Raw genomic sequence first — 14,942 nt, 5'->3', positions numbered from 1 at the left:
TCTCAGGCTTCTGGCTCCCCTGGCCATCACTGACACAGTGGAGACCTATGTCTCACTCACTTCTGACTGGGATACTTCCAAGGTGCACAGTTGTTTCCAGCTTTCACTGTTATTCCCAGCAGAGACAGGCTACCTGAGCACACCTGCTTGCTTTTGCTTCTGAGATGGTTAACAGTGTGATTGCCCAGAGCTGTAGATACAACCTTTTTTATGCAAGGCAAGCCCATTTTATTCTCAAGGTGAAAGTGCTACAGAGAAAACATTAAAAACAATAAAAGATCATATGCTCGTGCTTACAAGCTTACCAGAGATCACTCCAGCTCTAGCATGGGCTCTGGCAGGTAGTTAATCCTTCAAAGCCCACCAAACAACTAGGTGCTTGTTCTGAGTTGAGGCTGGTATGAACTTCCTGGTCACAAGTTCATAACAGCCTCTGCTCAGAGCAAGCACTCCATCTTATGGGGCCTTAGTAGGCTCAGTCCTTCCAACCCTATCCTAAGGATTGGGGCCCTCCATGGACCAGAGATCCCTGTCCATTTGCTGAATCAGGAAGAAGGCCCTGAGTCAGTTTAAAACCAGGCTATTTGTCCAAAATTCTTTTCTTTGTCTGAGGGTCCATGGAGAATCCATTCTGAACTGGTCTGTGTACCCCTCCAAGGAGAAGGGTGGGAAGTGGCTTCAAAGGCATTACATTAGCATCCCCTTCCTACTAGAGAAGGTACATACAATGCCACAATAACACATACACAATTGCATTTTTGGTACAATGGACTCCAAAGGTATTAAACCTGATTCAGTAAGATTGAACTTTCCTGAATAAAGTTCATTCAGGATATTGTGGGAAACTGTCAGTCTGTCCTGGGGCGTCCTGATATAATAATCATATTGACATTTCCTTAAAATGCATGCTGCCTTACTGACCTGACCTGACCTAAAGAAGAGTTCTGTGTAAGCTCTCACCAACAGAAGTTGACATAATACCTCACTCACCTTTTCTACCTTCTTCTTAAGACAGTTTCCTTTGGCATGTGCAGGATGTTCTCTTATTTTATACAGACTCATTGGTTTTGATCTCTTTCAAACAGGAACTTTGAGTATCAAATACTTCCATATTCTTATATAAAATACCAGATAAAAACAGAAATTCTAGACCAAAGGAAATCGCCATGTTTTTAGTTCATAGGTTTATGCCTGTCTGCCCTGGAGTCTCTATCTTTTAATATCTCTCTTCTGTCTGGATGGTTATTGTCTGTCTGAATTTTTAACAGAAGCCCTAATAATTACAAATACAACATGAAAAAAACATGAGTAAAGCTACATCAATTACACTCTGAATTGTAGCAATAACTTTTTTTGACTTTATCTGTGTTTTGGTTTTGTGCAAGCTTGTTTTTAAATATGATCAATGGTTTATATCAGTGGTATTTTAAATTTAAAATCTCATTACAATGAATAATTTGATGGATAACTGTGCAATAATAGTTTCATTCAGTCTCTGTGCAATGAAAGAAAGTGTTGTATTTGCAAACAAGAAGGCAAGGTGTAGATATGCCAACATCTGTGTATACAAAAGAGAGCTTGTTTTCTATATAATGCATAATTTTAATAACAAACCAAGCAACCCAGAAAACATAAATACAGAAATAACCTGTTAATCCACAGTTAGTCTATGGAGTTTCTGTGCCTGTGGATTTCTGTCCCACCTTTGAACAGGAATGTTTTAGCTACATTTGGTTGGTTTGTTTGTTTTTCTTCAGTATTGCAATAACTTCCCCTTCTTCCTTAGGGAGTGAGCATAGTTGAGCGCCAGTATTCTCAAGATCGTACTCCATCCTGGACTGGAATAGGATTTGTAAGAGTCCCTGAAGGGGCATATCTGGAATTCTATGTCGACAATATTCCATATTCTATGGAGTATGATGTTGTGATTCGTTATGAGCCACAGGTAATTGGCCACTCTTTACATACATGTTTATCAGCATCGTTACCTCTTGAGAGGGTGATGACGGGTTGTAGATATATTTAACAAGGCCTGAGTTTTCCTTGTGGAATGCTAGGAGCTGACTGGTACAATGATAGTCTTTTTTTTACCTAAAAATAAGTTAGAAATGCAAAAGACTTATACTGACCGCTACTGTTGTTTGAATCACAAACATAAATTATTATCTTATTATAATTGTGCTGTTGAGGTGCATGATGCTTACTGGACAATTAAAATTTTTTTGACAGACCCCTTATGGGACAACTAAGGATATATAAATTAGGCATAACACAGCAAGGACGACTAATAAACAAAGGGTGTAGAAACGATTGCTGTGTGACATTAGGAGACTAATTGCACATCTCCCACAAGCAATCCATATGCCAAAATAGATTTACATAAAATATTAATGGAATAATTGTGAACACAGGAATAAATGTGAACCATTCCAAGGAAATCTTGATCTGTTTGTGGATAGTTCACAAACAGGACAAACCCATCAAATAAATTGTTCTGTAACCAGAGCTATATAACTGTATGTACTGGAGTGGAATGCCGTGAATTGTGATTATTACATGTGCGTCTTGTTAGTTCTCATTCTCATGCAGTTTTGATATCAGAAGTTTAATCACTTATCCATTGGTTAATGATGACCAATTTTTCCAGTTACCAGATCATTGGGAAAAAGCTGTTATTACTGTTTCACGCCCAGGCAAGATTCCTACAAGTAGCCGATGTGGTAATACCGTTCCTGACGATGATAATCAGACTGTGTCATTATCACCTGGCTCAAGGTCTGTATAACTGTTGTATCGTTCATTTTAGGATTAATAGTCTTTTTAGGATTTGGTTGGAAGCTTGTGCAAACATTCTTTTCAAAACTTGCCATTCATTCTTAGTAAAAATCAAACAAGAAGAGGCAGAATATTATCCCAAATGTTCCATAGAGCCATCTTAAAAGATTTATTGCGTTCAACATTTCAGATGAAAACCAAACATTCTGTTTCCAATCCAGATATGTCGTCCTTCCACGCCCTGTATGTTTTGAAAAGGGACTGAATTACACTGTTCGTCTGGAGCTATCACAATACTCCTCCTTCGATACGGAGGTGGAAAGCCCATACACACTCATTGACTCTGTAAGTGCAAGTTATTTTATGGATGTTTTTAAAGAAAAATTAAACTTAAAATACTAAGTGTTGTATTTTCCGTTTGGCCACTGCTACGTAAATCCCACTGAAGTCAGTGGGAGTTTTGTTGACTTATCCATTGACTAAATTTGGCTGTACATTTACAACAGTTTCAAGCACTGTACACATCTTCAGATTTAAAGTATATGCCCTGTTTGGTTTCTTTTCTGATATGCATTCTTTGCTGTATATTACAGGATCACTAACATGTTAAGTGCTGAATGCTAAAGTTTGTATCTTTGGAAAGGCTTATTAATACAAATGAGGAAGGCACATCATGAATATCAAACCTGGTCTTCCATATTTTCCGTAAAATATTCGTTTTGTGGATGCTAGAAATTTTTCTATGAAAATTAAGATCTTGTTGTGTTTGTTTTACTTTAAAAAGCCAGTGTACTAGGAAACAAAGTAATATTTAGTTCAGACAAAAATGGACTGCAGCATTATAAATGGTAACGTTTTGTCATTTTATAATTGTTTCATAGCTCGTTCTTATGCCTTACTGCAAATCGCTGGACATATTCACGGTTGGGGGCTCAGGCGAAGATGTGGTCACTAACAGTGCTTGGGAAACATTTCAAAGATACCGATGTTTGGAAAACAGCAGGAGTGTTGTGAAAACTCCTATGACTGACGTCTGCAAGAATATTATTTTTAGCATCTCTGCACTGTTACATGAGACAGCATTATGTATGTACAACTTAATTGACTTGCAGAATAAATCACAATTTTCCAGATATTAATGTTGTTGCCAAGATGTGGGTGGGAGGTATGAGTGTATGTGTGGAGAGATGCTGCTCAAACCTGTTTTATGAGCTGTGGTGCTCTCTTTTTCAAATTCTGTCCTCTTTTCACTATTCAGCTTGCCAGTGTAACCCTCAAGGCTCATTAAGTTCAGTGTGTGACTCTAATGGAGGACAGTGCCAGTGTCGTCCTAATGTTGTTGGAAGAAGATGTGACAGATGTGCTCCTGGTACCTTTGGGTTTGGACCTAATGGATGCAAATGTACGTTTAATCCATAATCTCTGCATATTCATTCTAGTTAGGCAATGGCAAATTGAATAATGGAGAATATTGGTATCTAACACTTTCTAACAATATATTCTTTAAGGTACTGTTGTTCTCTGGATCTAAGTATAACCTAGGAAATCCAGTTTAAAGTCTCCACTCTGTTGAATCTTTATATTCTAATACAATGGTAGGGTCTGGTTTTTCAGCCTTTACTGGGGCAAAACTCTCATTAGCTTTTGCTGGAGTCCTACTGGGTAATGACTGCAGAGCCAGGTCCAAAGGCTGCAGCTGCATAAATGGAAGAAGAGAAGGTTTTCCAACTATCATTTATTTTTAACCGCATTTTTATTTTATTTTATTTAGCTTGTGAATGTCACTTACAAGGTTCTGTCAGTTCCTTCTGTCATCCTGAGACTGGCCAGTGCTACTGTTTCCATGGAGTGTATGGTAGTCAGTGTGATCGGTGCTTACCTGGATACTGGGGATTTCCAAGCTGTCAGCCTTGCCAATGTAATGGTCACACGGATGACTGTGACCCATACACTGGGAAATGTTTGAATTGCCGCGATTCCACCACAGGACACAACTGTGAAAGGTATGGTCTCTTCTTATAGCTGATATACTGGTACATTATTATATGTTGTAAACACTATCCACTGAACTGCCCCAGGCAAAGCTAACACCCAGTCCTAAAGTCATCACTCAAGTAAGTCCCATTGAAGTCGGTGAAATTAGCATGATCAAGCACAAAACCTTGATTCTGCACTGAGCTGCCCCACCCTTATTACCGGACAGGGAACCTGTGTTTCCTGTTTATAAAGGAGAAGTGGCCCCTATGTAAATATCACATGTCCATCTTACTTGGATTTCAGCACAGAGAAATAGGAATGAATAGAAATGTCTTGGTTTGCCAGACTGGACCACCTGGGTTCAGAACAAGTTTAAAGGCTTGAGTGAGGGGGTTGTCTTGAAAGTGACAGTGTCCATTTATAGGAAGAGGGCCAGCTCTTACTGCGAAAATTCCTCTCATAGTGTCCACTTTGTAGCGGCAGCTGTGCAGTGGAGAGCAAGGCAGAAATTTTAAGGAGCTGATCAAACTCAGGATTGTTTCAGACACCTAAGTTATCACTTAATTTTAATGAGGGGAAAATGGCAGGACCCATTTTCTTCTGTCCCCAGCAAAAGAGAAATGAATATATATATTAAAAAATGCCACTATTGGTGAGAATATGTACAGCTGAAAGAGCTACAGAGATGAAAAGTCTGTGTAGAGTTATCACAACTATGGGCCATACCTTGGGCCCTGGTGCAGAATTGGCCAGAGCTGCATGGACTTTGGCCGGTTTGCAGCCATGGACACCAAAGCAGATTCTGAAGGGAAGAGGTGAACCCTATCCTCTGTAAGCAGATGATGGGCACGTCTGTGGCCTCCTATCTTTGCTCCAGGCCCAGGGCTACCCATTTGAGCAAAGGAGTGTGTGTTGAGGAGATATGAAAGTGATTTCTCCATATAAATATGCCTAAACACCTACCAGAGAAGGTTTTAAAGTGTGATGATCAGAGGCAAGACATAGCATTTGAGATGGAATTGTTTGGTTTGGCATGGCATATTACTTGTAATGCTAGTATGAGCCAAAGAAAACATCTTTACAGTAGTGTTATTCATACTGTGAATAACAATTGGAGACCTATAAAAGATGTCTGTCTCCCTCATCCCTCCAGTCATTGAAAACCATTCTAGTTTGATTTCACATCAGAAGAAATAGTCTGTACAGACTATCTGCTTGATGTCTCACAAGCCTTTATTTAATACAGGTGCCTTGGTGGATATTATGGAGACCCTGTCCTGGGATCAGGAGATCATTGTCGGCCTTGTCCTTGCCCAGATGGCCCAGAAAGTGGGCGTCAGTTTGCCAGCAGCTGTTATCAAGATCCTATTACTCTGCAAATTGTGTGTGTCTGTAACGTGGGATACATAGGTAAATACCATGTGCTTTAAAGTGCATCTACTGAGTTTTAATCTGGCTACAGAGAGGGACTACGTAGAGTAGGGGTGGGCAAACTTTTTGGCCCGAGGGCCACATCTGGGTATGGAAATTGTATGGTGGGCCATGAATGCTCACGAAATTGGTGGTTGGGGTGCCGGAGGGCTCTGGGGTGGGGGGTGTGGGAGGGTGCTGTGGGTTGGGACCGAGGGGTTCGGAGGGTGGGAGAGGGATCAGGGCTGGGGCAGGGTTTTGGGGCATGTGAGGGAGTCAGGGTGGCAGGCTCCGGGTGGCACTTACCTCAAGCAGCTCCCAGAAACAGCGGTATGTCCCCCCTCCGGTTCCTACATGGAAGCGCGGCCGGGCGGCTCTGTGCGCTGCCCTGTCCGCAGGTGTCGCCCCTGCAGCTCTCATTGGCTGCAGTTCCTGGCCAATGGGAGCTGTGAGGGGCGGCGCTTGTGGTGGGGGCAGTGTGTGGAGCCCCCTGGCTGCCCCTACTTGTAGGAGCCGGAGCGGAGATGTATCGCTGCTTCCAGGAGCCATGCACCCCGACACCGCTTGCCCTGCTCTGGTGCTTCAGCTGGCAAGTCCCAGATCCCACTTCCTGGCAGGAGTTCAAGGGCCAGATTAAAATGTCTGGAGTGCCATAGATTGCCCACTTCTAACACAGAGGGAAGTAGAAAGCACCAGCATAAGCACTGGCAGAAGTTACTGTAGTACCAATATTTGTAAATGTTGTAGTTTTTATTTACAAATTAAGGGTCAGTCTCTGGCAAGCAATGCATGTAAGCATTCACTGAAAAATCAGTGGGAGTGAGAGAAGTTACCCACCCCCATTATTCCTATATCTGCCAAATCTCTTCACCTAGTGTTTGTTGTTCAGCTTAATTTAAATTGTAAGCACCTGAAGAGGAATTCTTTGATTTTTATGCATCTATGAAGCACCATGTACCCCTGTAGCGATATATAAATAATGAAGTTATAAGAACCACTCTCAGCCAGCAGGCGCATACTGCAGGTAGGAGTGGCACTTTGAAAAAGCTAGGAAAGAACGTCTTGCATAGCAAAAATTGCTGTATCTTTATAAATTTTAATGAACTTTTATGATGCTAGAAGTTATTTGAGTCCCTAGCTCAAGCAAAGCATCCCTGTTGAGGACAGGTCTGAAGTCAATGCATAGGCTTAAAGCTAATTCTATGTTTAAGTGCTGTCCTGATCCTGAATAGGGATGCCCATTAACACATGTTGCAAGTTCTTCCCTGAATCTGGGCCTTGAATTCTGAAATCCATGAAAAGAAGCTATATCCTACCCTGCTATAAGTTGGCTCAATTCCATTGAAATCAGTGGATCTACTCGACTTAGACTTGCTGAGGATCCAGACAAGTTTTGAATTTTGTTTCTCTGAATATATTCAACTCAATTTCCTTTCAGCTGTTCACCTTCAATCTCTTGTCACACTGTCCTGCTGTTTATTGACTTGTTTGTTAACAAGCTATAGTAATTCCTTGGATTGTTTGTTTAAACAGGAAGCAGATGTGATGAGTGTGCTTCTGGTTTCTTTGGACACCCTGAAGAGAGAGGTGGAGTCTGCCAGCCATGCCAGTGTAACAACAATATTGACATGACTGACCCAGGGGCCTGTGACAAGCAGTCTGGAAAGTGCCTGAAGTGCTTGTATCAGACAGAGGGTGAAAATTGCCAGCTGTGTAAATATGGGTACTATGGACCTGCATTGCAACAGGATTGTAGAAGTAAGTGGCAGGGGGGAGGGGAGGTCTTCCCATTCCTCACTTCTATAGCAATGGCCAGAATTCATTTACCTGCACTAAACTCTAGAATATCATTAAGCATAATAAACTGTGAAGCTGTTGATTTTGCAGGTGGCCTCAGGACATTAGGTTATCTCATCTGCCATTCTCCATTAAAGTATTTTAAAATTACCAGGAACCATTTCTGATTAAACTGATGGTAGAAACCTAATTACCTCTGGCTAAACATTGGGTTTGCAGCTTTTCTTGTGTTCAGTGTGATTCTGCAGGGGGCAGGAGTCCTTTAGTGTAACTAGGAGTGACGAGACACCTAGCATTTACGTGCCCAAACAACTGAAAGGATGGGCTCTTGTGGGATAAGGATTTCTTGCCTTCTTGTTAGCAGTCATTGTTTCCCTCTTATCAAGAGATGGAACATGGCCATTTCCTGCTGCTTCTTAAGCCCTGAAGACATGGCTTTTGTTTACACAAACATTCCTGGGATGTTAAAGAACAGCAGGAGTGGGTTCCTGAAAGCTCAGAAGGAAGAGCTGCCTCAGGGAATGATAAGTGTTAAGTATGGTTATAGTCACATAATGATGTTCTGTGTTTTTAAAAAGGGAATCTCTGACTCCAGAATTCTACTCTGTGTTTGTCCAGAAAGTTAGTCAGAAAAAAGTGGTGTTTTTTGGTTGGTTGTTTTTTACTATTTCTATTAGCAGAGCAAACATCTGGAGGGAGGGAGCTGAGTTCTGTTGTGGGTCACATACCATCCCCCGAATTTTTAGAGATCTGTGTTGCAAAGTCTCTGTTTCTGGTTGTTATGCAGGAACCAGAAAGAATCCAGCCTGACTTGCAGATCCCAGGGTGTGTTTGCAGGGTTGGCACTTGGAAACTAATAATCTCTTTCACTTTGTAAAGAGAGCACATTTATATGGAGAACAGCTAACCTGCAACCTCATGGTATTCCCTTTCTTATAAATTCATTTTTCAGAGTATAACTGTGCTTTAAAGACTCCTTGTATCCGCTTATTATATGTAGTCCTAGTTGTGCAAGATGGTAGGAATCCTCAAGTCACTTACTGTGCACATTACAGGAGCACTTCACAAGATTAAGCCTTTGTTACATGATTGCTCAAATTAACTTGGAAACCAATGTAGCAGCACTCTGAGATCTGTCTGCATCTTTGCAAAGTTAATAACTTGCAGCATAAGTCCTGAAAAATTAATAGAGGCATTTGAATGAGAAGGCAGTTTACCGTACTGGGTATTTATACTACGCTCATCACCATGGCAGATGTACCCGGACAGACTTTAAAGGATGCTTCATTAGGTTTTTCCTCCCAAACCAACTATTTTCTAAAGCTATGTTTACAGTACACAGCTTTTAGAGACAGGGCTGTGTCGCTGCAGCCGTGCCACTAAATTTGTGCAGTGTACCTGCTGTTCGTCGGCTCTCCTGCCGACAAAGAACTTCTACCCCCAACGAGCGGCGTTTGTTCTCTTCTGCTGACAACGCACTGTTCACACTGGTACTTGTTGCAGCAAAATTTTGTCTTTTGGGGTAGTGGGGGGTTTTGTCATTCATTTGCCACTGTAGGCATAGCCTAAGTAACTTACAATGTCAGAACATGCCGGTAGGGATGTCAGTCTAACTTTCGCATTTGAATAGGAACACATCTCCCTGGAAACCATCTCCTCTTTTGGAAACACATCAGTAACCGACATTTAGGTTTGGACTCAATTTAATGTGATGATGTGCTAGCATAGCAGAGTTAGTCAGTCTGCCTGCTCTTCCATTACAGAGTGCGTCTGTAATTACTTGGGAACGGTGCGAGAGCACTGCAATAGCTCAGAAGACTGTCAGTGTGAGAAAACAACCGGTCAGTGCCAATGTCTTCCCAATGTGACCGGGCAGAACTGCGATCACTGTGCACCAAACACTTGGAGACTGGCCAGTGGAACTGGATGTGAACTGTGCGAGTGTGATGTTGCTCGTTCCTTTGGGCCATCATGTAATGAGGTAAGAAACGCATAGGGCCTCATTAATCTTATCCAGCAAAATACTCCTCTGCATAATTATTGGCTGTATTCATAGGAAAGCTGTACAATGGCTCAGTAGATCAGATTGCAAATGTTGCCTTCCAGAAGAGAAGGTAATGTTCTCAGTAGGCTGTATAACTTCTAGGGCTGTGGGAACGTCATGACAAAAATGGCAATTCAGGGACAAACACCAGAGGAATTTTAAAAACGGCACAGGCATTGTCTCTATGCCCCAAATAATATTTCTTTTCCCAGTGCACACGTGGCAAGAAAGGCTGGGTTGTCAGAAGTGCTGAGCACCCCAGCTGTTATTTTTAAAGGCATGGGGCTTTGGAGGACCCCGGCAATCCTGAAAATTTGGCCCTCGTAATTCAGTTCTAAAGAACTATCATGCTCTGCTAGATAGTCCACACTGGGGTGAGCTTTTTAGGATCGGGTCCAGAAAGATAGGAAGCATCACAATTTTCTTAAATTGTTTGTTTTTATCGTTCAGCTTCAGTCTGTGTCCAGCCATGTTGCATTCTGTTAGTGAGTTCGCCTGCTGAGTCTTTGTCAGTATATGAAAAGATCAAAATAACATTACCTGAGCATGTTCCCAACAAGCCGCTGGGAATAGCTCCAAGAGCTTTGCTGGTGATGTTCCCTTCCATACAGGAAAACCAATTCACTTTCTGTTCTACTCTGATTTCTAACAGTTCACTGGGCAGTGTCAGTGCATGCCTGGGTTTGGAGGCCGCACCTGCAGGGAGTGCCAGGAGTTTTTCTGGGGTGACCCCAATGTGGCATGCCAAGGTGAGTCTAATTTCCCTGCCTCTATTCCCTTGCTGTGTTCTGAATTGCCTGTGTGCACTTTCAGTGATTGGAACCCTTAAAACGTCTATTCACCTTCCTTTAAAGGCATCCTCCTGACCAGTTTGCGTAAAAGTTCTTTATGTTGCCCTGAATGTTGCAAGCTCTGCTCTGGTTCTCCAGAGCGATGTTGACCACTTTGATTAAGTTAGTTCACACTGAAGGAAACAAAAGTGCATTCATTTCAGCAACTCCTTATGTTCATATGCCATGGCGGTGGGCGTGCTTTTTGCACACAGAAAAAAGAGATCAGCAGGGGAAAATATGTCCAGTAGTTAAGGGATTATAAACAAAAGTAAGCTTTGTTTGTTTGTTTTTTTGTTTTTTTTATAGTCTTTGGCAGCATCTTTCTTAATGTTGTGGTGATTGCATCATAATAGTATAAAGAAAGATGCCCATGTTTGGTTACTCTGGCATGCTGTTTTAGTAAGGATGGGCAGACCCAATGCAATTCTCGCTGGAGCCTCGTGTACACGGTAGATTTGTATAGGGAATAAGTAATAAAAGGATAGATAATAGGACAGAAAATATCATGTTGCCTCTGTATAAATCCATGGTACGCCCACATTGTGAATACTGTGTGCAGATGTGATCGCCCAAGCTCAAAAAAGATATATTGGAATTGGAAAAGGTTCAGAAAAGTGCAACAAAAACTATTAGGGATATGGAACGGCTTCCATATGAGGTGAGATTAATAAGACTGGGACTTTTCAGCTTGGAAAAGAGACAGCTAATAGGAGATATGATTGCGGTCTATAAAATGGTGACTGATGTAGAGAGAGTAGATTAGGAAGTGGTGTTCACTACTTCTCATAACACAAGAACTAGGGGGTCACCAAATGAAATTAATAGGCAGCAGGTTTAAAACAAATAAAGTATTTATTTCTTCACACAATGCACAATCAACCTGTGGAACTCCTTGCCAGAGGATGTTTTGAAGACCAAGACCATAACAGGGTTCAAAACAGAACTAGATAAATTCGTGGAGGATAGGTCCATCAATGGCTATTAGCCAGGATGGGCAGGAATGGTGTTCCTAGCCTCTGTTTGCCAGAAGCTGGGAATGGGCGACAAGGAATGGATCATTTGATGATTACCTGTTCTGTTCATTCCCTCTGGGGCATCTGGAACTGGCCGCTGTTGAAAGACAGGATACTGGGCTAGATGGACCTTTGGTCTGACCCAGTAGGGCCATTTTTATGTTGTTAAGAACTGGTCTTTATTTAGAAATAAACCTATTTAATTAGGATTAAACTATTGCTTAACCTTTATACTATAGCAATTTATCCAAACTGTCAAGCAACTACTGTGACAAGAGGACATCTTAAAGTAGCAGGATTTATGGGCTTGTAAGTCAATGTGGAAATGTATTTCCCTTGTCGTCTTAAAATTTTTACTCTTGATTCTATTTAACCAACAGATTGAGGCCTTATCTATATTACCAAGTTTTGTTGCCAAAAACTGCCTTTTGGCGACAGAACAGCAAGAGGCGTGCACACTACAATGGGACTTTTGTCATGAAAAACACCCAGTTTTGGCAACACAAACTTCCACTCCTATGAGAGACTTTTGTCTTTTCCCCTCCCTTTATTGTCAACAAAGAGCCAGTGTAGACATGCGCCCCTGCCTTTTCAAGGCTCCGAGAAGTATCTGTGTGCTGCTCTGTTTGGGGAACAAACAAAGAGCAAATCACTGGAATGCTCCTGTTCTGCCTAGCACTAGGAACACAGTGGCAGACAGACTGCTGCTGCAGGGGGAGGGGGACAGACTGCTGTGCTGCTTTGCCATTCCTCATCACGAATTGCTCCCAGAGCTACTCACGATGCTGCCTCTCAGAGCTGAGGGGGTTGTGTGAGAACTTGGAGAGAATCCCAAGATGCGCAGCAATCAGCTCTTCTTTCCCACAACACTGCACTGTGGGATACATACCCACGTGATGATGGTGTCCCCAGTGTGGACATGATCTATTGACAGAGGGAGCAAGTGTGAACGCCTTTTGGTGATTTTGGTTGTGTTGACTTTTGGATGTTGACACAAGTTTTGTCAACAAAACTTGGTAGTGTAGACAAGCCCGTAGTGTATTGGAGTTTTCTGTCTCTACACATCCTCTTATGTTACTTAGGCCATGTCTACACTAACAAGCTTGCAGTAGCTGTAAGATGGCTTGTGTAGCCATCTTATGTCGATGGGAGAGCTCTCCTGTCAATGTAAAACTAGCTCAATGAGCAGCGGTAGCTATGTTAGTGGGAGAGCATCTTCCCCCGACATAGCATTGTGCACACGAGTGCTTATGCCAGCAAAACTTATGTCGCTCGGGGACTGGGGGAAGTCACACCCCTGAGCAACAAAAGTTTTGCCAACATAAGTGCTAATGTAAACGTGGCCTTAGACTATGTTTGAAGGAATTTTACCCAGTACCTAAGGTATTTAATCTTTTAGCAAAGGATTATTCTCTTTGTTTCAGGCTGCATAAAGTCACAATGCACTCAGACAGTATGCTGACTATACGTTTGTTAGTCTATAAGGTACCACAGGACTCTGTCACTTTTTACAGATCCAGACTAACACGGCTACTCCTCTGATACTTAGTCAGACAGTATACTACAACCAGCAAAATAGCAGAAGCAGATTAAGTGGATTGTTTAAAAACTGAGTTGTCTCAGTCCGTTAATTTAATAGGGGAAAGAAACTTCAGACATTGTCCAGACCAGAACAAACTTGTGTCTGTGATATGTTTAAATGGGAGACTTGGCCATGAGGGTTTGCAGCAACCTCCTAGATTAGATTAAGGTATGTTTCCTGCAGGGAAAAATGTACTTGCAGTGTTCTTTTAATAAATCCTATTCAACTGATCTTCCTTGGAATCCCCTACCTAAACAGATGTGGGTGTCTCATCTCTTTAGGAACTGGTTAGGGATAAAGATAAAACACTCGGTGGTAAGGCATGTATTAGATTTCGTCTGAGCAAACTAGCATATTAATTGCTTTCCCCAGGGCTGCATGTGTTCCTCTAGTTCAATATTGCTGACTGTGCTTTCAATCTCATAATGCTTCAGGGCAGTGATTGTCTCCTGATATCAGCTCTCTCCATCAAGGCTGGTTGATGGAATCCATCAGTACATGTTATCAGCATGACTTGGCTGTGTGCCAGCATGTCTGACCTTTTACTTGGTTTCTGCACTCTTTTGAACAGTGGAAAACCTGCTTTATAATGACTCTAAAGTGAAAAAGCAATAATGTATTATTCAGAAAACCTTTTTTCTAGGTAGCTTTAAACTTTCTATCCATCTAATAATCCCGCCCCCTCTATTTTACAGCAACACAGCAGACTTGCTTAGCTATAAAATTTCATCTTCCTTGGGGTCACATCTAGCAGAAAGCATCCATGCTTTTGTGAGCTACATAACCTTTGAAAGGCCATAGATACCAGCTCGTCAGTATGCAGGGGTTGGTCCAACCTGGTTTAGATGACCCAAACCTTATATGCCAAATAACTCCAGAGAATTCAGCTGCTCCCTGTCCCAGGGGCCAATCTGTAGTAACTTGCTCTATGACCCCAAGAGGTCATGATGTAGAAATATCAGCCTGCCCATGGGCTTTTTCTAGTTATCTTGCATACTGTGAATCTCCAGGACTGAGAGGGGAGAATCCTGCCTCCCCACTCCACTCCACTAGATAGGAGCCAAGGTTGGTTTCAGTTCCACTCTGTCCTTTTATTGACCAAGTGCCTAAATGGTTAAAGTTTACTAGGCTCTACTAGGGCTTGGAATGTGATACAAACCTGGTCTGTTTTTTTGAATTGGTAACAAATGCCTAAACCACAGGAGTGTTGTGTGATGATGGAATTCATTGATAGCATTTTGCAAGTGCTGAGAGAGGGGTTTTTGGCCTGGGGCATAAGAACTGCCATACTGGGTCAGACCAGTAGTCCATCTAGCCCAGTATCCTGTCTTCTGATAGTGACCAATGCCAGGTGCTTCAGAGAGAATAAACAGAATAGAGCAATCATCAAGTGATCCATACCCGTCTCCACACCCAGCTTCTGGCAAACAAAGAGTAGGAACAATCAAAGGGTGGGGTTGCATCCCTGACCATTCTGGCTAATAGCCTTTAACAGACCTATCCACCAAGAA

General features: G+C 42.1%; 1 protein-coding gene across 1 annotated transcript in view; it reads left to right on the top strand.

Moving 5' to 3' along the window:
• Nucleotides 1–14,942, top strand: part of LAMB1 (laminin subunit beta 1) — a 76,428-nt gene that overhangs the window by 29,203 nt on the left and 32,283 nt on the right. The window contains exons 14-23 of the mRNA XM_032803996.2: nt 1,787–1,945; nt 2,648–2,775; nt 2,997–3,120; nt 3,657–3,861; nt 4,034–4,177; nt 4,547–4,778; nt 5,999–6,162; nt 7,696–7,920; nt 9,723–9,940; nt 10,656–10,752. Of these exons, the coding sequence (XP_032659887.1) occupies nt 1,787–1,945; nt 2,648–2,775; nt 2,997–3,120; nt 3,657–3,861; nt 4,034–4,177; nt 4,547–4,778; nt 5,999–6,162; nt 7,696–7,920; nt 9,723–9,940; nt 10,656–10,752 (1,696 nt within the window). The remainder of the gene's footprint in view (nt 1–1,786; nt 1,946–2,647; nt 2,776–2,996; nt 3,121–3,656; nt 3,862–4,033; nt 4,178–4,546; nt 4,779–5,998; nt 6,163–7,695; nt 7,921–9,722; nt 9,941–10,655; nt 10,753–14,942) is intronic.

Source organism: Chelonoidis abingdonii, chromosome 1 (genome assembly GCF_003597395.2).
Source record: "Chelonoidis abingdonii isolate Lonesome George chromosome 1, CheloAbing_2.0, whole genome shotgun sequence".
NCBI lineage: Eukaryota > Metazoa > Chordata > Testudines > Testudinidae > Chelonoidis > Chelonoidis abingdonii.
This window is presented reverse-complemented; position numbering and strand designations above follow the sequence as displayed.